This window comes from Coturnix japonica, chromosome 2 (assembly GCF_054131305.1).
Source record: "Coturnix japonica strain WE chromosome 2, WE-NBRP24, whole genome shotgun sequence".
In the NCBI taxonomy this organism is placed as follows: domain Eukaryota; kingdom Metazoa; phylum Chordata; class Aves; order Galliformes; family Phasianidae; genus Coturnix; species Coturnix japonica.
Window position 1 is genome coordinate 135,927,617 of NC_140664.1, and position 22,972 is coordinate 135,950,588.

General features: G+C 49.2%; 1 protein-coding gene across 5 annotated transcripts in view; it reads left to right on the forward strand.

Moving 5' to 3' along the window:
• The first annotated feature begins 317 nt into the window (after window positions 1-317).
• The window catches only part of SETD2 (SET domain containing 2, histone lysine methyltransferase), a 45,193-nt gene continuing 22,538 nt past the window's right edge, over window positions 318-22,972 (forward strand). For 3 of the 5 annotated variants that reach the window (XR_004306317.2, XR_014943237.1, XM_015852945.3), the window contains exons 1-8: window positions 318-1,753; window positions 11,079-11,094; window positions 13,616-18,030; window positions 19,301-19,432; window positions 20,129-20,257; window positions 21,215-21,338; window positions 22,358-22,435; window positions 22,740-22,837. Coding sequence is in view for 3 of the 5 variants with exons in the window: in XM_015852945.3 (XP_015708431.2) it covers window positions 954-1,753; window positions 11,079-11,094; window positions 13,616-18,030; window positions 19,301-19,432; window positions 20,129-20,257; window positions 21,215-21,338; window positions 22,358-22,435; window positions 22,740-22,837 (5,792 nt within the window). In the remaining 2 variants the exon portion in view is untranslated. Of the gene's footprint in view, window positions 1,754-7,929; window positions 8,024-11,078; window positions 11,095-13,615; window positions 18,031-19,300; window positions 19,433-20,128; window positions 20,258-21,214; window positions 21,339-22,357; window positions 22,436-22,739; window positions 22,838-22,972 lie in introns of all 5 variants that reach the window. The other 2 variants (XM_085539106.1, XM_085539107.1) reach the window with 2 other exon arrangements.

Consider the following 22,972-nt stretch of genomic DNA (forward strand, 5'->3'; position numbering starts at 1 on the left):
ATGGTGCCCAGCATTGAGCAGAGCACACTCAGGGCTGCTGAGTCCTCCAAGGGACATCCCTTGCTCTGCTGACTGCATCCAACATAGATCTGTGGCTGGGAAGGGCAACCTCTCCTCCCCAACCTGCTGCAGTTTGCATGGTTGACCTGGTTGTGGGACATCCCCCCTGCAGTGCAATGCAAAACCCATCACACTGTAACTCTTCTTCCTTGCTGGAGCTTTGTGGGCTGCTCCATCCACCACGAATTACAGCATCCTGAGGGATTTTCACCTGAAACACTGGGAAAATTAATTAATTCAATCTGTTTGCTTGGCTTTAATTCCTTGCAGTTTACTTTGTTGCTGTAATATCGCCTGCTCAGCCCAAGGGCTAGTGATAACAGTGTGTGTACATCAGCCTTTTCTTTGTAATAATCAATTTCCAGAGGCTTATAAAGCAGCTGGAAGTTCAGCACAGGCAGAATTTCCCAAGGAAATGAGCTTTCCCCCAAGGAGAAATAACATAATCCTTGAAAGGGGCAAGAGCAGCTTTTAACCCTCTTGGGGTGTTCGTGTACAGGGGGTGCTGTGTCCTGTGGTGCCAACGTCTGTGGGTGTGATGGATCCATGGAGTTCTGCAAAGTCGGTCCCAGTGATCCAGGTTGTCTTGGTGGTGTGGTTGTCCCAGGGGTCCTATTGATCCCATGGGTCCCAGTACTGACCCCTGGGGTCTCAGAGCTGATCCCAGGGCTCCCACTGATCTCAGGTGTGATCCTGGAGTTCCTGGTGACCACAGGAATGATGGTGTCCCAGTGCTGATCCTGTGGGTCTCATTGATCCCAAAGGCCCTGGTTGTCCTGTTGGGTATTGGTTGTCCCAGAGGGAGGCTGTTTGCTCTACTGACGCCCAGTTGTCCCATTGGGTCCTGATAATCACATTTGTCCCAGTAGGTTCTGCTTGTCTTGGTTGGTACCATGTTATCCTGGTACGCACTGGTTGTCCCATTTACTCCCAGCTCTCCCAATAGATGCTACTTGTCCCACTTAGTCCTGGTTGATCCAGTAGCTACCGGCTGTCCCAATGAATGCAGATTATCCACGTTGCCCTGTGAGGTTCTGGCTGTCCCAGGTGTCCCGTTGGTTCCAGTTGCTCTATTGGGTCCTGGTTGCTCCGTTGGATCCAGGTTGTCCCGTTGGGTCCTGGTTGCTCTGTTGGGTCCTGGTTGTCTGGTTGGGTCCCGGTTGCCCCGTTGGGTCCTGGTTGTCTGGTTGGGTCCCGGTTGTCCTGTTGGGTCCCGGTTGTCCCGTTGGATCCAGTTGGGTCCTGGTTGCCCTGTTGGGTCCCGGTTGTCCCGTTGGGTCCCGGTTGTCCGGTTGTCTCCCGTCTGTCCCGTTGTGCCCCGCTGGATCCCTGCGCCGTTCCTCAATCCCGTTCGGAAGCGGAGGGGGGGGAAGCGGGAGCGGCGGCGGCGGCGGCGTTGCGGACGTCGCTGCGGGGAGGAGCCGGGCCGTGCCGGGGCGGATCGTGGCTCGGCGGGCGGGCAGGGCACGGCGCGGCGCGGATGGCGGGGCCCCGCCGGCGGCCGGTGCAGCGCGGGGCCCCACGGAGGATGTGAGGCGGCGGCCGAGGAGCCGAGCCCCACCGGGCTCGGAGGGCGGAGAGGGGCTCCCGGCCCGGCCCTGCCCGCGGGAGGGGCCGCGCTGCCCTCCCGACCCCGCGACAACGCACGTCCCACCATGGGGGACTTCTACGACCCGGAGCACCCCACCCCGGAGTAAGCGCGGCCTGCGGCCTGCTGGGGAGCTGGCCCCGCGGGGAGGCGGTAGGCCGCGCATCCCCGGCCTTGCGTGAGCGCCGCGGCCGGGAGCCGGCGGGGGGGAGGCCGGGCAGGGAGCGCGGGGCGGAACGGAGCGGAGGGACGGGAACGGAGCACGGCGGTTGGGACGGCGCGGCCTCGGCGGGGCCACGCGGCGGGGACTGGGCCCAGGAGGCCGGGGCGGTGCGGACGTGTCCTGGGCCTCCGCTGGGGCCTTGTGGTGGTTGGTGTGCGGGTGTAACGGGGCCTGAGCTCGGCGCTTTTTGTCCCTTCACCCCCCCATTTCCTGACAGCAGGAAGAGGTCACCGAGTATCTCCGGGAGGAGGAGGAGGAGGGGAGCTGCCTTGTGTCTGTGCATTCCCCACCGGGGAGCAGCTCCACACGTCACGGGTTTATTGCTGCGTCCCACAGAGTGGTTCAGTAGTTGGTTGCACTGTCTCCTTTCTCCTGTTTTTTATTCTCTCTTGTTGGTTCTGAACGATATTTGTGCGTTTTTAGCCTTCCTCCCTGCAGGATCGGGGCGCTCCGTTCAAATGTGTTTGCAGCGGTGCTGACGGGCATTCAGATCCAGGCTGGAAGGAAGAGAGCACTCTGTACAGGCACCCCGTGCTGCTGTGTGATGGAGGCAGAGCTGGGAATGGCAAGGACAGCAGAGCAGACAGCAGAGCGAGTGCTACGAGACACGTGCCTGCCCAGCTCGAGTGGCTGAGGGTCTATTAGAATCCCCTAAAATTAGGGAGACGTGGAGGATTTTGTGTTGGTTTGAGGTTGGATTCGCTAGTTCTGGTTCTTGGGGTTCTATCAAGGCACAACTGTGGGGTGGGGGGAAGGAAGCACAGTAGGCACCACGCTGCTGTTCTGGATCTGTTTGGGCTGAAACCAATGCTTGGCTGAGCGATGCCAGCGTTTGAGTTGGCTAAAATTAGGGAGAGACGGAAGGTTTCCTGTTGGGTTGGGGTTGGATTTCGCTGGCCGTGGTTCTTGGGGTTCTCCCAAGACACGGGACAAGAAACAAGGAGGAGGTGGGCACCACACTGGTGGTCATTGTGAGGCTTTCCTTGTTCCTAGCAGCCCAGGGAGGGGTTGTTGCTTTCAAGTGGATTTGCTATTAGACAACAAAGTTCAGCTCTTGGTGTTTTGTGTTTTCAACTACTTTAGAGTGAACCAAATGCTGTCCCCAGAGGCCGGAGAGACATGTGATGTTTGGTGTCATTGTGCTGCAGGTCGGTTGTAGGACACCTTTGCTTCTCACCTAAAACTATCCCTATGCATTACAGTTATGGGTTGCTTGGAGAAGCCAGAGCCATTTGCTTAACAGCTTTGTTACAGAAGTGCTCCTCGTGGAACAGCCTCATTGCGGAGGGTCTTAGGGGCAATTATTCTAGGTTGAAAGTCATCAGGAGGCATTGGGGTGTTTGTACTTTGTGCTGGATGCAGGTGGGAGCTGTTGGGGTAGGATCTGGATGGCTGGCGAGGTGATACCTTGAGTGTGGGCTGATGGAGTCTTGATGGTAACAGAGAGGTTCTGGTGAGCTGACACCGGGGCATTTGCTTGGCTAATGGGATCCAGGTTCTCATAAGCAGCACTGGCAGCCCCTCCTGGGGTCAAGAGTCTTGGCGTCTTAGAATCATGAAGTGGTTTGGGTTGGAAGGGACACCTCGTGTTCAGAAGCAGAAAGCACCGCAGCGTGTCCCCACACTGCAGTGGTGTCACCCATCTCCTGCTTTGCTCTCTCCTACAGGTGTAGGCATCACCAAGGTGAATTCAGCTCCTCTTGGGGTGATGCTGTCCTCAGTCTCTGGAGGCAGACGCTGTGAAGCTGGTGGCACTTGGGGACAGAGGACACTAGTCCAGGTGGTTTGGCAGGGCCAGGGCTTGTTGTTTGCACGCCGGAACGGTTTTATCAGTGTACCTGAAATGAATCCAAGCAGGCTGAAATTTCAGGGTTTTATTGTGGCTGTTGCTATGTCACAGTTGTAGACGCTCAGGCCTTTGGCTGTTTGTGGGCAGAAAGAGCAGTGAATGGTGATGGTCTTTTTCAACCTTAATGATTCTACTTTGGGACATGATTGGTTTGGGGTTTTTTTTTGCTTCCCATAGGCAGGAGGGTTCTATTTTCTGCTTCTCTCTGGGGAGAACAGTCGGTGACCTCTGTAATCTCAGTGCTGGGCAGATGCTGCTGGCAGGCAAAGGGGGAAAATGTGGTTAAATATCCCAGCATAGGTCTTTGAATGTGCTGTAATCCGTCAGGGAGCTGATAGTGGAGCTTGGGTTTACACCTGCATTTCCTTTATGGAGGAGACTCATTATGGTCTCATGGGGTGGAAAATTGAGAGTAGTGAAGGAGGAGCTTTGGTTTTGCTGTCTGGGTGTGGGAGAGAAGCGACGTGCTTGTGAATTAATAGGTTATGTGTGCATCTGAAAAGCCAGCTTATTGATGGAAAAGTGCTTTCTGAGTGTTCAGATTTACTGCTTTCAGCTGCTTACAGGCCTGAAGGGACAGCAGGAGTGCCCGTATAGTGATAGAACCATACAGTCAACATCCCAAGCTGGAAGGGACCTGTGGGATCACCAGACCCTGCTCATGGCTCCGTGCAGCACCACCTATGTCTGAGAGTGGTGTCCCATTGCTCCCTGAGCTCCAGCGGGTCATAGCATCATAGACTGGACCACAATGATCATCTCCCTGCTGTGTGTGGGATGGGATGGAGACCTGCAGCCTTGGGATGTTCTGCTGCAAAGGTGTGAAACAGGGAGCAGCAGCAGCTGCAGGCTACCCAGCAGTACATCTCTATTTCAAAATAGCCCCGTGCACACGTGTGTATAATTAAAAGCTCTGTGTCTACTATGCAGTTGCACTGGGATATAAGCTCAGCTCCTGTGTGTACTGCAGCTAGTTGACAGCTCAGGGAGGAGACCCACAACCCCGGTCTTGGATTAAAAGGACTTTGAGGTAGTTTGGTTGGTGTAATTAATACTTTCTTTTTAATTCTTGGCTCTGTGCAATTGAATCTTTCCACTGGAGCAGGTCAAAGAAAAGCACACTTAAAATGAATACGTGACGTCACCGTCGCTGCGATGTCCTGTGTCGGAGAATGTTAGTGGAGTGCTAAATATATCATCCTTGTGCATGTGTCGGACAGAGGCAGGGACTGCAAATCGTGGTAAGGAATCATAGAATGGCTTGGGTTGGAAAGGACCCCAAAGATCATCAATTTCCAACCCCGCTGCTGTTTATCTGCTCTGCCTTGTGTTTGTCATTGCCACAGCAACCTGCTGTGATGCTGCTGGCAGTGGGAGCCATCGGAGAGCTGCAGGTTATGGCCATAATTCCTTCTCTACACTGGGTTCAGGTTATTCCCAACAGTTTGATTTACAGCCTTCAGTCCTTCAGGAGTTCGTTTTCCTTTTCTTTTATTGAACTGATGGCCCTTCATAGTGGCTTTCAAATGTGTCTTTTGCTGCTGGCTTAACCTGCTGGGCAGGTTTTGTCATAGAAGATTAAGCTTCACCTGTAGTGGCCTAGGAGATAAATGTAAGGATTCCCAGTTGGAATGTCCACTTGAGCTTGTCTCATATATGGCAGTATTTTAGCTATACCACTGAAACAACAGGGCTACAGGGCAAGAGATGTGATTTCTACCCTTTGGATCCCATTTGGAAGCAGAAGACGTCGCTTGAGAGAGGCTGTTGCTCTGGATCTGATGGTTGATGAGAAGACACCCAGTGTATGATGGGATGGAGAATGGTGGAGATAGGAGGGCTGGAGCTGATGTGGCTTTTAAATGCAAGGAAAATGAGCAATGTGGGACACACTGTGGCAAGGGCAGCTATTTTTCCTGCAGAACATCATTGCTGCTGTGTGAGGTTAGGGACATCTGCATGCTGGAAAGCACCTCCTCATCATATTTGGTTCTAGTTTGAGGTGAGCACAGATGTTTAGCCAGGAGAAGAGGCACGTGTTGGTTCTGGGATGCAGGAGAGCAATAAAGTGATGGATTTCCACTCTAACATCCACAGGTGGCATTTCTCTGCCTGCACCAGCATGTTGGCAGCACTGATGTTTCCATCTGATGAAGTTACACCGGCAAAGTTTGGTGCTCAGGGACCTGCCAGCACTATCAGCAGAGCCACAGCACAATTATCCTGCTGCAGACACCCAAAAGAGGCAGAATTGCACTCATGCTGGCAACCTCAGGTGGGGATGGGATGGTTTAGGTAGAGACCTGATGACTTCAGGTAGGGATGGATGCACTCACCCTGCTCAGCTCCCTGACAGTAAAGTGCACACATGCGAAGCAGCATCTGGATGCCTGCTAATACCTACTTGGCTTCTGTGAGCCCTCCAGTGGGGGAAAGAGGAAGAGAAGGAGGAGGAGGAGGAGGAGCAGGGGGTAGGAGCCCCTGCTGGTGGGGCTGCCCCAGGAGCTGCCCTTCTAGGGGAGGGGCCGCCCTTCCTTTCTGTTTCTTCCTCCCCTTTTAGCACACAGCACTCATTGCTCAGGTGCAGTGGAGCTGCTCGCTCAGTGCTGAGCCCTGCATGGTGCCCACGCTGCTGACTCCATGATGCCAGCCAACATTGAAGCCGGTAGCAGTGAGTGTAAGTGTGAGTAGAAGTTTGAAGTTGATTTGTTTTTTAACTCAGTGTGCTTTGCTTTCGGGTTCCTCACCCTCCTCTGCTGCAGCAGGGTGCTCTAGGGAGGCTGTGGGGTTGAGTTTTGTGCTGATGGTGCTCAGGAGCTTGATGTAGTGATTTCATTTAAGCAGTATTTACACATTGCAGTTTATTTCCTGCTGTGTTGCATCTTTTAACTCAGGTAAAGCAGTTCATTCTCTTACTGGTTTCTCCTATTTTGTGAATGAAATAAGAAGGCATTTCTATCAGCTTGCACTGGGGTGTTGAGGTGTTTGCTGCTTCTCTGAGTGGGATGCAGCTTTGGATCTCAGAGTTGTTACCCTCTGGCATACAGGAGCTTTGGTGGGAGATTCAACAGGAGCTGAGGGCAAACAGTGTGCTCCTGGTTGTGCCATGGCAATGAATCTGCATGAGGGCTGGCAGAGAATGGCCGCACGCTGGGGAGTGTGGGTGTAGGAGAGGTGGGCATAGGAAATGGGAGCCCTGCATGGACAGGCACCCTGCTTGGAGGCAGCCATGGACAGACAGACTCACTGCTTGGAGGACAGACTCACTGCCTGGGGACACTCTTTCAGAGCTAATTGCATCACTTTGGGAAAACAAAAACTGAAGAACAGTCTGAAAACATTCCCTTTTATTGCAGCCTGTACTACTACCCTTCCAAGGAGGTGATTTTGCTGCAGGGATTATCTAACAGAGATCCCAGTTAGTTCTGCTGATGAGGACGCCAACTAAACACTGCTAACAAATCCCTCGTTCCCTGCTCAGGGAGCAGGAGGCTTCTCAAGGACAGGTGCTCCCACATACTGCATAGACACCTCATTTTAAGGTGAAGCTGTGGGGCTTGTGTCCTCTTTTTGTTGCTGAGAGCAAAGCTTGCCCCTCACCACCTTATCTCATTGCCTCCCCACCCTTTTGTTGCCAACCATGCGGTGATTAACCCCTCCCTGCACCACTGCTCTTGGTGATCCTGCTGCCATGGGAACAGCATCGCCTGTGATGATTGCTGTCACTTTAACACTCGATTTCCTTAGGTGTGTGCAGTGGGCAGAGATGGGGCTGTGAGCTGAGCAGCACCAGGGTGGATTTGGGGGTAGAAGCACTTGGGTGCTTTTATTGGAACAGAAAGCTGGAGAATGCTGATAATTGTTTTCTTCTCCACCGGGGCTTAATCCTAAAGGAAAAGTTTATAGACTCTCTAAAATACTGCTAACACACAGGGAGATGGTGGAATCACCGTCCCTGGAAGACCCATGGAGATGTGGCACTGAGGGATGTAGTCAGTGGGCATTGGTGGGGTTGGGCTGGGTTGGACCTGGGGGTCTCAGAGTTCTTTTCCCACCTTCGTGATTCCATCATATTGTGAATGGGCGCCTCCTGGATCTGGCTCCTCTTTGGGTGACATGGGGGAATTCTTTCATCTGCGTCACGTCTTTGTTTTATGGGTTTCTTGTCTACCTGGCGTGCTGAATTCTCAGTGGTTTTTCATATTTCAGGACAGGAAAAGTGGTTCGTGCCTCTGACCCCGTGCAGCAGCATCCAAACAGAAAGAAACCAGTACAAAACTGCAGTCACAGCATCGTGGAAGCAGTAAGAGCAGGGCTGGGGAGGCAGGGATGTGAGCAGGGGACAGGTCCGTGCCTACAGCTGCACTGACCTCATTTTCTGCACTGGCTTGGTTTCAAGCTTCTGTTTAAATAAAAGGTTTGATTTCTTTTCTTCCCCCCCTTCCTGCCTGGATGTGTTTTAGCCGTTCCTCCAGGAGGTTTATTTGGGGGAAGGAGCTGGCTGTTAACTCCCTGCTTTTTTTCCAGTCCCAGTGGTGTGGTATTAATGGAAGCAGGGACACGTGGGAACCAAAAGCGCAGTGCTACAAAAGAGCTGGCAGTAATTGAGCACCATATTTGTTTCAGTTAGTGCAGAGACTGCTCCTAATTTGTCCTAGTTTTTAATCCCTAGCTGGATGTATTAGAGGTTAATAAACCAAGTGTGTGCTGACGCTTCAGACCTATAAGGTTTTATGGAACCGTTTGGGTTCAGCTGTGCCAGCAGCAGTGATGTGTCCCGTGCAGAGCTGTAACTGGTTTGGCATGGAGATTTCCTCTTTGGCATTACCATCCAGCTGGAATGAGGAGTTTCCAGCCAAGTTCTGGCTTGGTTGTGCTGCCTGCAATGTTACCATACCTGGTGAGCAGGGATCTGGAGGCTACAATGAGGTTTTGCATTTTGGGGCTGCAATTTAGGAGCTGCATTTCATCCTGCTGAGTGCCCAGGTCGGGGGATTTGGGTTTTGCATTTTATTTCCCTAAGAAAAGAAAGTAATTGTCAACCAGGTAGGCTTTGAGATGGCCCAGTGCTAACGCTTGCAAATGGACAGCCTGGAGCTAGGGGTGCTGAGAGCACAGGGGGAGGCTTTTGGCTCTTCCAGGATGGTTAGTCCTGCAAATGTTTAGATGAAAAGAGCTTTAGGCTGCCTAGTTTCTGTCTTAAAAAATAGGAGAAAAAGGGGAAAAAAAGGGGCATGTGGGAGGTGAGGAAAAGTTTTGTCTTCAGCCAGTGTTTGTCATGCAGAGTTCGTAACCCTGAGGGCATTGTATTTGTTTGCCTTTGTAGCATAGGAGGTCCTGCTGGGGGGGCTGCACCATAAGGAGAGCAGTCTCATTCGTAAAAGTCCATTCAGGCACCTCAGAGATGCTGAACCTCAGAAGAAAAACACACCTTTATTTCTTATTACCCAGGGCAAACCAGAGAGGTTGGACCAGAGGTCTTATCCAACCTTAATGATTCTGGGAGTGGGCACAGTGGTGATGGGTTCACGGTTGGACTTGGTGATCTTTGTGGTCTTTCCCAACTTTCACGATTCTATGATATCATGATAAACATTTGCATACACCTTTATTTTCTCTTCTCATGCCCTGGACAAGACACAGACCCTTGTGCATGATGTGGAGATTTGAGTTTTGCTTGCACTGTGTGTTTGGAGTGCATGCAAACCCGTCACTTAGGTGATCAATCAGTTGCATCATCATCATCAAAGATGAAACTGTGCTTCGATTGGTTCCTGAGCAAGGAGTGACGCGTTGCCTAATTTTGGATATCTATTTATGTATTTGATCCGGGGTAAAGGAAGAGGCAGGACATGGAAACGTGACCTGCAGCCTGCAGTGAGGGTGCAGTGCCTGAAATACTGCCCAGTGTTTGCACAAAATCCACTGCTGGTAACGTAATGCCTGTCCTGCTCCTACGTGCTCTATTGACTCCTGAAACAAGCAGCTTCATTCATGTAGCACCTCATTCTGCTTTGTCCTTCCTCTGGCTGTCTGCTGTCATCAGGTGGGCTTCTCTCTGGCCAAATTCTGGCCCTAAGGCAGCAGCCTGCAGCCCTGCTCCATCCCAGTGCATTCCAGTATCAGTGTGCTGTTCTAAAAGGACTTCTGCCTTCTGCTCTGTGTTGAGTTTGCAGTGTTCCCAACCCCACTAAATCATGGATGTGCCCTTTATGTTTCCCACAGCTCGTTTAAACTCACAGTTCATGTTTCCTCAATAAAAAGCCCAGTTGCTGCTGCTGTAAGGATAATTTATTGCCTATTAATAAGGTTTATCAGTTGCACGTGAGCTTGGTAGTATATTGCTGCTGGTGATAGGCCTTTGAGGAAGTTGCTCCTGTTTCTGCATTGATGATTGCTGAAATAGGAACATACCTGGCTGCTGCCGTGCTGTCGTTGCATAGGATCCCTGCAGGGCTGCACTAACCCAGAGCTCTGGTTTCTTTTCCAGAAATTGGTTCTTGGAGTAGCTGATGCCTGAGGCCCAATCTGTGAGCCCTTCTGTGCAATAACTTTGACCATGTCAGCACAGCAATGCTGAATTATGAGTCAGAAGCTTGTTAAATTTAGCAAAGGTCGTGTTGAAAACTTCCTCTGTATTTGTAGGATATAGAAGGGAAAAGGCTGCCTGTGTGCAAATAGAGAGGTTACAGCGTGCTTTTGAGGAGGAAATACCAAAGTCAGATGAGTTTTTGTTATTTAGCCGTATTGGTAACCACTGAGCAGTGGGCATGAAACTTCTGTATTGTTTCATGTAGTTTCCTAAGGGAAGAATTTCACTGATGCTTCCCAAGGCTGTGCCCAGCACCAGCTCACTGGGGAGAGGCTGAATGCCAAGGAGCTGTATTTGGGAATTCTGAGCATTGTGGTGGTACAAGTTAGCCGGGGCTGGTGGGCAGAGCAATACAGCAATAAGGTGTTTGTTGGGCTGCTTGTGAAAGTGTTGGTGAACATAGAAAGGCAGTGAGAGAGGAGATGCACAATTCCCCATCTCCTAAGGAAAACACTAAACTGCGCCTCATTTTCCAGGCTGATATCTGCGTTATCTTTGCAACATCACCTCTATTGAAATGATTCCTGGCTGCCATGCCAGCTATCAGCATTGCACTTGCTGTTTGCTCTTGGAGGGTTTGCAGAAGTGCCAGCGTCCAGGGCTCTGAGCTTCCCACCAGTGCTGTATCCCTGTGCAGTGGGTGACACTGGTGGCACAGGGCTACCTGTGCAGCCCTTCCTGCTTTCGGGTGCGCTCTTGTTTCTGCCTGATATTTACACCTTCTTTCTGTTTTCTTTTGCATGTTTTCTCGGCTGGATTGCAATAGAGAAGAAGAAAATGAGGTGAGTGCAATTCATTCCTTTTCCTGTTTTGCTCCTGCGATGTGTGTAGTTACCTTCACCAACGGATTTTATCTGGACCCAAGTCTCAAGAAGCTTTCTTGAGCAGCAGCACGAGGCATCATCACATTCAAATCTGGTGTTTTCCTGGGGTGTCGCTGGGACAGTGATGAGTTCTGGAGGGAAGAGAGCATGCCTGCAAGCAGCTGACCGTGTGTAGGGACGTCCTGCTTCCTGCATCATGACAAAGTGAATCTTTAGGTGTTTCATCAGGGGAAAAAATGAGTTTTGTTGTGTGTGGCCCAGTTAATGTTAGAGGAAAGGAGCAAACCTCCAAGGATAGGAACACTTGATAATACCCCAATGAGTGACTGGTAGAATGGTGCTGCTGATCATTTTTGATGTGTTAGGACCATTTCTGCTCTGATTGAACGTACTGTGTGTGCTGCCACGGTGATACGAGAGCTGCAGTAGTGTTCATTCATCTCTGCTGAAGGCTCAGAGTGAGCATCTGTTGCCTACCCCGGGCTGCACAACACCCACAGCAGCATTCTGCGGAGCGTTCACTGCCTGTAAAACATTAAAGTAAGGAGAACTTTTCTACTATTTTGCCAGTAATTGCTCCCTGTTACATTTCAAAAGCTACCTGTGGGATGTTTTTTAGATTTATGGAAGTCATGTTTTTTCAGTGTGGTGTTATTTAAGAAGAAATCCCTGGAAGGCTGAGCATGCGATTGAAACATTTGTTCTGAAAGGCATCATCCCTGCTGAGATATGAAAAGCAGAGGAATGGAAGTTTAGCAGCTCTTTCATCCCCTCCAGCCCTTGTTTTGTGTACAGGTGGATGTATCCAAGCCCCATTATTCATCTGTAGGCTCAGCTTTCAGCTCTGCGGCACTAAAAGTTAGGAAATTTTTAATCAAAACACTGTCGTATTTTCATAACTGTGGGTGATTTTGCACACAGAATAATTTCACTAAAGCTTTAGTAAGAAAACTCTTTGAGTGCTGATGGTCGGAGTAGAAAGGTTTGAATTGTCTGGTTGTATAGGGGGTAATAAGCAACCCAACAATACAACCCAACATGCTCACAAGATGACATTGCCTCGTTTTTTGGGAGCCTGTGCCCAGCACCTTATGGGAGACTCCATGGCCTCTAGCATTGAGCATCTTGAAGCTCCCACCACATGGACTGAACGTTTTGTCCTTTGTGCTCCAGTGAATTTGTTCCTATGCGTTTGTGTGTTACGCTGATGTTAGAGTTAAAAAATGGGTCACTTCTACAAACAGAGAGTATTTTCAGCAGCCTTTCTATTGAGTACGGGACAGTGTTGGAGAAGAGATGGACAGACGTGTAGATGTGTCCAGTCCCCAAGGTCACTATTTGGTTGCCCTTTCAGCAATGGTGGCCACTGAAGAGCCACCACAAAGTGGTACCCATTGTAAAGGAGTCAGAGTTTTGGAAAAGAAAATGTGGAAATAGCATGGGGTGGGGTTTCTATTCCGCCAGTGTCTTACTTAATAATTTACCATCATGCCTTTAGCTTTAGCAACTCTGCATTGTTTTACAAGAGTTAAATGATAACGAAGTCCTTAAGACTTGAGAGTGGGTGCAGGAAACCACTGCTTCAGCCAAAGATGTGTTCATGCAATAGTTATGGAGTAGAACCTTCCTGTATACAGCATTCAGACTGCTAGAATAGTCCTCACTGAGTTATGCTTCTTGCACAAAGTGTGATTACATTAATGCAATCTGGATTTATGGGGATGAGGAGTATTGACAGAAACACCCTTTCAACACAATGGGACAATATTCATCATTAGGGATTATGCTATCGTTACGCTGCGGTAGATAGTGATAGAGTCTCTGCAGAGACAAGCCCGGAGCTTAAAAACAATTGGGCACATGCCAAGGCAAATAAACACACTGTGCTTTTTGCTCTGAAAGCTGTTAATCTCAGGCTTTGATAAATGCATTTTGGAAGGGAAGAAGTTCCCATGTCGAAAAGAGCTTTGTTGCTCTAGACTTGCGCCATGCCCAAAGTGACATCTCAGTTGGGAGCGTCCTAGAGGAGGAGATGACTTTCAGCTTAGTTGTGTCCCAGACTGCCAGGCTTGCTGGGAAGGACTCCTCAGCAGGACAGCAGATTGAAATAAGCTGCATGTGTAAAGGTGATAGGGTCCATCAGCTTGGAGATGTCAGTTACCACGTCTAGCTGAGCACTGATGGAAGTTCTGCAAGCAGTGATGTGAGCGCTGATCACTTTGTCACCCTGGAAAGCCTGAATCCCAAAGGAGGTTTTGTTTGAGACTCGATAGGAGCGGATAATTGATTTTGATTAAAAGAGAGGCAGGTTGTGTGGCTGTGCTGTCCCAGACTTCAGCCCAGGATATCAATTTCTATTTTATCATCATAAAAAATTCACAAGGTGAAAGAAAATTGTTCAGTACTTGCGTAGAACAGAATTTAAAAATAAACATTTCCACTAATGGCATCTTTTTTTTCTTTTTCTTTTTTTTTCCAGAGCAAGACTGAAACCGTGCAGAAAGCTGGCTTTATCAAAGGCCCGGTGTTCAAAGGTGTTGCTTCTAGTCGCTTTTTGCCCAAAGGCACCAAAACGAAGGTTAACCTTGAGGAGCAAGGAAGACAGAAGGTGTCTTTCAGCTTTAGTTTAACCAAGAAAACCTTACCGAACAGATTTCTGGCTGGTCTGGGAAACGAGAAACAAAATGAAACTCAGAACTCCCCAGCAGTACCCCTACAGACTGATTTTAACCCGAAAATTAAAATGGACCTTGGGGATGCTGCTGGTTCAGCAGAGGAATCTTCACCTCCAAAACCGAAGGTAGAACTGGGGAAAATCCATTTTAAGAAACATTTACTTAGTGTCACAACCAAACCCCCCCCACCAGCTGCAGCAGCATCTTTATTGCCGCCGCCACCGGCTCTGGCACCGGTAACAGAACCAGTGGCAGCGGCCACGGACTTTGCATCGGCACCACCACCTCCACCAACAGCATCACCAGCAGCACCAATGCCTGTCCCCACTGCGGCAGCTTTGCCACAGCTGCCTGTCACGCTCATGTCAACGCTGCTGCTGTCACCACCTGTAGAAGCAGAAGTCCCAGCCTCAAAGGAGCCATGTCACGTAGTCCCTAAGGAGGCTTCAGAGCTGGACCTTAAGCAGGATGTGGTATCGCACGGTTTGGAAGAACATGTAACTCAACACATGGCTGAGCAGGTGGAAGTAACTCCACAGAAGGAAGATTCCCATATTGGGAAAGATGACGAAGTTTCAGACAGCTCCAAGGGTGCTTCTTTGTGCTCTAGGAAACAGGGCTCCAAAAGGAAGTTCTCCCAGTCCGATGGCACGATGCTGGGCTCTGAGTCTGATGAAGATTCCGTGAGGACTTCTTCCAGCCAGCGCTCACATGAGCAGAAGATATCCAGCGCGGAAAAGGAGAGGGATCCCAGGAAAAGCTCTTCCTCTCTCAGAGGAGAAGAACTGAAGTCCTCCTCACGTTCCAGATCAGACAGAGATGAAAAGTATTCTAGCTATTCGAAATCAGAACGAGATTCGCGGTATACATCTTCCCGATCCAGGTCAGACAGAGAGAGACGGCGAAGCCGGTCCCATTCTCGGTCCCGGTCGGATCGGAGCTCCCGAACTAGCTCTTCCTATTCGAGGTCAGAGCGCTCACATTACTACGAATCTGACCGCAGGTATCACCGGAGCTCCCCATACAGAGAGAGGACAAGATACTCCCGGTCATATGCAGACTCCAGAGGGAGGGAGAGCTCTGATTCGGAAGATGAATACAGAAGGACGCATTCCAGATCCAGCGACTCGAGGCGCACATCGTCCCACTCCTCCTCGTACAGAGAGTCAAGGACTTCTTACTCTAAATCAGACAGGGACAGCAAAGTAGAGTCATCTCATGCTGACATGGACAGGAGAGGAAGGTCTTCTTCAAAAGCAGATAGAGATTCAAAACGGACTTCAGAAAGTGAAGTAACCAAAAGGTGCTCTCCCCTTAACGAGCTCGGGTATCGAAAGGGGACTTCCCATTCTAAGCCTGACAGTAATGTGAATTCTTCTTCCCGTTATAAGTCCACCCCTTCAAAGACCCCCGCACCAAAGCCTGATAAATTTAAAAGTTCTTTCTGTTGTACAGAATCAGTTGAAGAAATAAAACAGCAGTCTAATTCTCTAGATTTAGAGATCTCTTGTTTAAAAAGCAGTGAGATCAGAGTGTCCACTGCAAAAAGATTTGAAAGGGAAAAAACACTTTCTCCATTAAATCAGTTAAATGATTCCCCCACTCTTAAAAAGACAGATGAATCAAAAGCTGCTTTTCCTCACTCAGGGTCTGAGGATCTTGCAAGCAGTGAATGCCATGACAAGGTTAAGGAGCAAGAGACTTTAGTAAGTATAAAGCACGAGCAATTGAAATCATGTTTCCCTATAGAAATGAATATCAATGGGTCCCCAGAGGGTAGCTCTGATGATCTGGCAGCACCCAGAGCCTCCAAAGCGGAGGATGTTGCAGTGTCATCTGATGATAGTTTGTGTAGGTTGGAAGCATCACACATTGGGAGGACGAGTAACTCGTATCCGCTGCCATCGAATGGATTTGAGAGCACGTATGTCCCTAAAGAGCAAGAACCTGACTATTCTCACATACAGTCCAGCGAGTGTAGCAGCCTTTTCAAGGAGGAAGAGGCTCTGGTCCTGGAGCCGCAAAGTGAAGCTATGCCTTCTCCAGTTGTGAATGTAGATCATCCCAAAATTTCAGTGAAGAAGCTGGATGATCAGATAGCTCCCTGTGACAAAACCAAAGAACCAGTTTTTTGCTACGTTTCAGATGATGCCACTACATCTTTGTATCATTCAGAAGTTGAAATCGAAGTTGAGCCAGCAGATGTAAAAGTGACTTCTGAGGCGTTTTTGGACCTGCACGTTGAACCGCAGACGGTGACGTGCGACTATGAAAGCACAGAGGATCCGAATTCAAAGTCTGCATGTGAAGAGGAGCAGTATCACATTGACGCACCCCACCAAGCTGGCCTGGCTGTGGATAGTTCAAGCAGGGATTCTGCCCAGGGCTGCTATTCCCCTGACATCAGGCAGGATGGTCCTGTGGTTACGCAGCATCTGGAGGAAGATATCCCCTCTGAGGGGGATGGGGCCCCGCCAAGCTGCTCGGGCACTGGGGAGGTGCTCGAGGTGGATGTTCAGCATGTTGACCTGGACTCGGCACGGGGCAAGATGTCTCTTGAGGATGAGCATTCCTATTATTCCCAAGTGCCACTGGAACACTGCAGCAGAGAGGAGGCAGCGGAAGAAATGGCTGTTACCACAGAGAGAGTCAGTCCTGATGATCTGGAAGAGCGAGGCCAGGTAGTTTGTGCCGAGGATGATGGAGGGAATGAGCCCATGGTGGCTTCGGCTTTTCCAGACGCTTCATTTCCATCTTGTGATGTTGTGGTGGCTGCAGAAGAACCAGAAGCTGTAACGCAAACCCCAACGTGTGACAGCAGTGGTGGTACCTCCGAATTTGCTCCCGCTCCCCATGAGGACTATTCTGACACGGCTGAAAGTGACAGCGAGCCGGGCAGCGACGACAGTGACACAGAGGAGTCTGATTCTGATGATGGCGTGCCACGAAAACGGCTGCAGTCTGTTGTGGTTGTCCCAAAGAACTCAAGCATTGCAATGGAGGATAGCAGCCCCTGCTCCTCGCGGAGCAGCCAGGGCACACGGCGCTATTCCGACCACTGGGATGATGAGAGGCCAGAACCAAGCAGGCCCTACTATGAGGAGAGGCCAGAAGCTATGGCGAGTAACAACGGGCCCCAGGCTGAGAGCAGGTGCTCTCCAAGAGGGATGGAGAAGAGTCCAGCCTCATCTACTGAGCTCGGCAGGAAGGATGGCGAAGAGCTGCGGGCAGACGCCTGCCAGCCGCAGAGCGATGGTGTGGACAGCACGAGCCAGGCAGACCTGGCAGTGGATTCTCAAGGCAAACCCAACCCAGATGAGAGAATGCTTAATGTGCTGATGTCCATCAATAGGCCGCTTGGCCGGCAGGAGGAGCAGCCATTTTGTGTGCCTGAGAGCTTTGAGAGCGCTGATAAGTCTTGCCATCCGATGAGCTTTTCCAAACCAGACAGCTGGCAGGGGAGTGGGGGTCTCCATCAGTCTGGCCTTGGAGACTGCTCCAGGGAGGACAGTTTCCATCCAGTGGAGGGTATGGGTGGCATGAGCTGGGAGCTGCAGGCAGAGAAGCCCAGCAGCACCTATCAGCAGCCGGATAGCAGCTTCGGGGTCTACTCGGGCTATGTTTACCAGCCAGGCACAGGAGCCTACAGCAGCTCTCAGAACTGCTGGCAGGGCAATGGCTACTGGGACGCAAGGTCTGCTGGCCGTCCTGCTGGAGGCAGCTATGAACGAGTTCAAGGACAAGTGCCGGATTCTCTAACAGAGGATCACGAGGAGTATGAGGATGACCGCTGGGATGATGAGTGCAAGGCTGGCTTCCCCAGCCCCTCCAGTAAGTTCCACGCTCCTGGGCAGCAAGAGACAGGCTCTGTGCAAGCCCATGAGATCAGCAGCAACTCGAGCAAAGAGCCGTTGTCTGTCGCTGAGAAAAAGGAGGAGGTGAAGGCTTTGGAAAAGAACGATGTGAAAGAGAGAGGCCCTCCCAAAAAACGACGGCAAGAGCTGGAGAGCGACTCTGAGAGCGACACAGACTGCAGGGAGAGGAAGAAAGTGAAGGTGGAGGGTGAGCAGGAGGTGGCACCGCAGGACTCCTCCATGGTCGGCCGTCCGTGCATCATGGACGACTTCCGCGACCCGCAGCGCTGGAAGGAGTTTGCCAAGCAGGGGAAAATGCCCTGTTACTTCGACCTCATTGAGGAAAATGTGTACTTGACAGAAAGGTAACCGAGGCTTTTTCATTTCATTTTAATTATTTTAATTCTTGCATATCACTGTTTTAGATTTCAGCTTCAGTTTGGTTCTGTGGTAGCTTTCTGAAGGCCATACTGGCAACTGGTACATCAGGGAGAGGAGTCATGGCACATTCCCTGCATCTCAGCACTGCTTTTAAAGGACAAGGTGCTGTACCAGAGCTGTAACCATGCTGGATCTCGTTCCAACGATGGGCCCAGAGAGAGGCTGGAGTTAGAAGAGTACAGGGGAAGCATCACTTGTGAACTGTATACCTTATTCCACATGGCATCCCCTATAGCTCATGTGATGAGGGTTGCAAGCAGGATTTTCACACCTGAGATTCCTGTTGTCAGCACCGAGTAAACACTTTGTACTTGTAGCCATGGTACTTTGTTCTTGTAGCCATGGTACTTTGCAGAAGTGATTTTCTTCCAATTTTTAGTTCCTTTATTTTTTTCCTTTTGCTGTTCTCTCTGTTGTTTCCCATTCATGGGAACATGGTGAGACCACATTAGAGCCCAGAGCAGCTTAGAAGCATCATCTCTCGGCTTGTCCTGCTTTGTTCTCTGTCCCCAAAGGGAAGTCAGGATGTGGGCAGAAGTTTTGGATACGTATTTTGCCTTTCCAAAAGCTTTGGGTAATTGGATATTTGTTGTCTCAGACAAGTTAGTTCAGCTCTAACAGCTGTGATATAAAATAGCAGAGGGTACTGACTGTGGATTATCCTTTAGTGGGAATATTGACCAGGATGGGGACCTTTGAAAGAAAAGCCTTATTTCAGAACTTTAGGGTTATTTAATAGGAGCATTACCTCAGAGCTCAACAACCTCCAGCTGTGCCAAAAAATACTCCCTCTGGATTTAACATGTAGGTAAGAGTCCTTAACGAGTCTGTAACCAAGTCTTATTCTTCTGATGATTCATGCCCATTTAACACCTTTGCATGTTTAAAATCATATTATTTGACAGTAAAACAGGGGTTTAATTAGTTAAACCATTCGGTTTGCTGTGTTAAAACAGACCTGTTTTAAAATGGCACGTGTGCTCTCTAGTGGTTTATTATGTTAAAATTATAGAATATAGATTTTCTCCTGGCTTTGTGTCAGTGAAGCCAAAGAGAGCATTAGAGAAGGCTGGGAGGAAACTCTTGGAGGTTGTCTTCATGACATTATTTATGCTAATAGAATATGGTATTTCAAGAGAGAGGCTAATCAATACCTCCTATCTTTGTAATATAAACCTTATAATTGGTCAACAGGAAGAAAAGCAAATCCCACCGGGATATTAAGCGAATGCTGTGTGAATGCCCTCCTCTCTCCAAGGAAGAACGAGCGCAGGGGGAGGTTGCTTGTGGTGAAGACTGCCTGAACCGCCTGCTCATGATCGAGTGGTGAGTTGTCCAGAATTGGCCCCTGTTGTCCAGGAGATGACTTGGAAGCCCCTGGAGGAATTCACACCTTTCTGCTTGCTGGCCGCAAGCTGTCGTCACGCTCCTGTTTTCACTGACAGGTGTGGATTTGGCTTCAGAGCCTACAGGGAGCATTTAGATCTGACCTTAGGTCTCCCAAACCAAGTATTTTTCTTAGTGCCCTCCTGTAAAACTGACTGCCAAGGCCTGGAGTCCTCTGCTCCAGAAGCTTAATTCAGAAATGCAAATACTGCTCTCTGTGAGTTGCTTGTTTCCTTCCATTTTCCCTTGTACATCTGTGCTCTCCTCAGAGCCATGTAGGCTTCTGCTATCATCATCTTCTTTCCCCTCCTGGATGTGGATGGGAGGAATGGAAGGGGAAGATCTTGGGAGGAGAACCCATGAAAATATGGAGAGAATTGGCCAGTTCAGCCCGCTTTGATTATACGATGTACAAGTGCAGTAGCATTTGCATTGGAAATGTTTTTATCTTCATTCCAGAAATAGTCTGCATTTATATGTTGACAGTCAGATGGTTCCACTTTTTATAGCAAAACACGTCTGAAAGTTTTACACTGAATTTATTATGGTCCCATGGCATCTCTTTCCCATCTGAGCTGTTTCTGTTGCCAGTGTTGTCATGATGGGAATTGAGTTGTTCCATTTCCTTCTCCCTAGTTCCTCCAGGTGCCCAAATGGTGACTACTGTTCCAACCGACGCTTCCAGAAGAAGCAGCATGCAGATGTCGAAGTCATCCTCACTGAGAAGAAAGGCTGGGGGCTCAGAGCTGCCAAAGATCTCCCATCGTAAGCTTTTGCTCTTTGGATGATGTAGTTGTGCTATTTCAATCCCTTGTGCATGGAAAATAAGTTGCTGACGTTATCTTAGTTCCGCTGATGTTAATAGATGTGCTGAATTCCTTCCAATTTTACATGCTGCCCTCGTGCTCTGTCAAGGGTTCTTCTTAGTTACCTTCATGTATATGTCCTAACTGAGCACTGAATCACCCACTCTGGCACCTGAAGGCAGACTATGAGGGCTTGCAAAGCCAATGAGGGGTGATGCAACCAGAAGGAGATTCCTCCTACCTGGCTGGGGATGGTTCAAAGTCATTTCCAGCTCTGCTCTGCTCTCCTCCTGCCCCCAAGTTTCTAAGCTTGGGAGTTCTATCGGCAGGAGCTCCGTCCAGCAGGGAGCGGGGCAGGAGCTGCTGCCTTCTGCAGTTAAAGCACAAGGGAAAAGCTGAAGGATTCAGGGTGTCATTAAGCAAGGTGAAACAGGACAAGTAGCATAGCAGTGTGTTGTGATAGGCAGGAGTTGGGATAACTGGTTGTTCTCCTTCATCTCTGATTCAAGGTTCACCTTTCCGAGGATCAAAAAGGTCTTTTTATCAGCCCCACATTTAGCCCACCATATCAGCAAGGTGCAGACAGGTTTTCCATTTCATATTGGGAAAACCATCCACCATCAGCATATTTCCTTAATTTTCTCTGTATTCCTCTGCTTGTTGCTCCCAAAGTTTGGTTGTTTTAGAGTACAATCAATGAGTGCTTGAAGGGAAGTGTTCTAACCTCTGGGCCTTTCACTGTGATACTCCTAGTGGTGTTATAGAGTTAAAAAGAAGTTAATCTGAATAGCCTGAGGTGGAAGCTGGTACAGAGTGCTGTACCAAACGGATGAGCTTGTCTCAATAGCTGTCAATTCCCATTCTCTGGTACTAATTGCTCACTGATAGAGTGATATTTTCCCCCTGTGCTTTCCAGAAACACTTTTGTGTTGGAGTACTGCGGAGAGGTGCTGGATCACAAAGAGTTCAAGGCACGTGTGAAGGAATATGCCCGCAACAAGAACATCCACTACTACTTCATGGCTTTGAAGAATGATGAGGTGAGCAGGGAGCCCATTGAAGTGCTGGGCATTGAGAGGGACTGGCTGGTGGGCTTAGCCCCAACTCAGTGTGAACACCTGGTGTCCTTAGAACAGGTGATGTGGGAGAAGTTGTCCTTCTGTCTCCCAACTTGGGAAAGGATAAAGTGATGGTCTCTGTTGGGAGAAACCACACCTCTGTGAGGTGCTTGGAGCTGAATTGATTTATTTATTCATTACCTAAATAAACCAGTCTAGGAAACATTAACAGGAATCCAAGTTTTTCTGCTTCCCCGGTTTACAGATGAATACTTCATTGATCCACCTTGAACCAGTGGAGTCCTCACATATACCAGAAGTTCTTAATGTGCTTCAGCTTATCAGTAGGTTTGGGTCTATGGAGTGATGGAGCTGTGATGCAGAGCTGTGGCACTGCCTACCTTGAGCTCTGGCTCGCTGGGAACAAGAGGTATAAATAGAAATGCAGTACCCAATTCTGCTCATCACTTCTGTTGAGATTTTTTTGGGTTTTTGGATTTTTACAGTAAATGAGCTAAAAATAATCCCAAATTCTTTTTTCTTTTTCCTTTTTTTTGCCCTCCACATAAGCAGTTCTGGAAGGTGCCATGGGATTGTGATGTGATCACAAGGAGGTACAAAGGCATCTTGTCCAATTAAGAAAGGGAGAACACAGTGATCCATGGGACGATCTTCCCATTAAAACACCATCTGTGGGGCTCTACCAGCCCTGATACTCATTGTGCTCTGTATCAGAGGGTCAGAAACGGATGCTTCAAACTCAGAATCCCCACCAAACCAAAGAACTCGATCTGTAATGAAAACTAAGAGGGGCACTTATTATCCCTATGAAATCCATTCTCTCCCAGTTAAATAGCGCAGGAGGAAAGGGTGGTGACTTCTGCAGTGATTATGCTCTCCTTCAGCCGTGCTGTGTTCCTAGATATGCTGCTCAGTATTTCTGCCTCATGCCTAAGGAGGGCAGTCTGTTTTATTCTATTTGTGGTTTATTTCCTTTCCAGATAATAGATGCTACCCAGAAAGGAAACTGCTCTCGTTTTATGAACCACAGCTGCGAACCAAACTGTGAGACACAAAAGGTAAACTACTGGATCAAAGCTGCTGCTGCTGCCTCTCACTTTGCTGCCCTGTGACTTAGCAAGCTCCAAGTGAAAGGCGTGTCTCCTTTATCTCTCTGTCTCTTTTGTTGTTTATTTTTGATGTAGCTTCTTGTTAGTCAAATGTAAACAGCCACCATTGAAATGGGCAGCTATGATGGGTTCAGTTAGCAAAGTTTAAATGTGCTGTTGATTTGAGAAGGATTTGTCTTGCTAATTTCATGCAAAAAAAGAAGCCAAGCCTGGCTGCTTTAATAACCATTCTCTTTTTTTTTCCCTGCCTTAGTGGACTGTGAATGGGCAGCTCAGAGTTGGGTTCTTCACCACCAAGCTGGTCCCATCAGGCTCCGAGCTGACCTTTGATTACCAGTTCCAGAGATACGGGTAGGTTCCATCTCTCTCTCTCTGCTTCAGGTGTTGCAAGTTAGAATTGTTGTGAGCACTGATGCAATGAAGGAATTGTGCTCCAAAGCAGAGCCTCACTAAACAGAACAGTTAGAAATGAACAGGTATTCAACT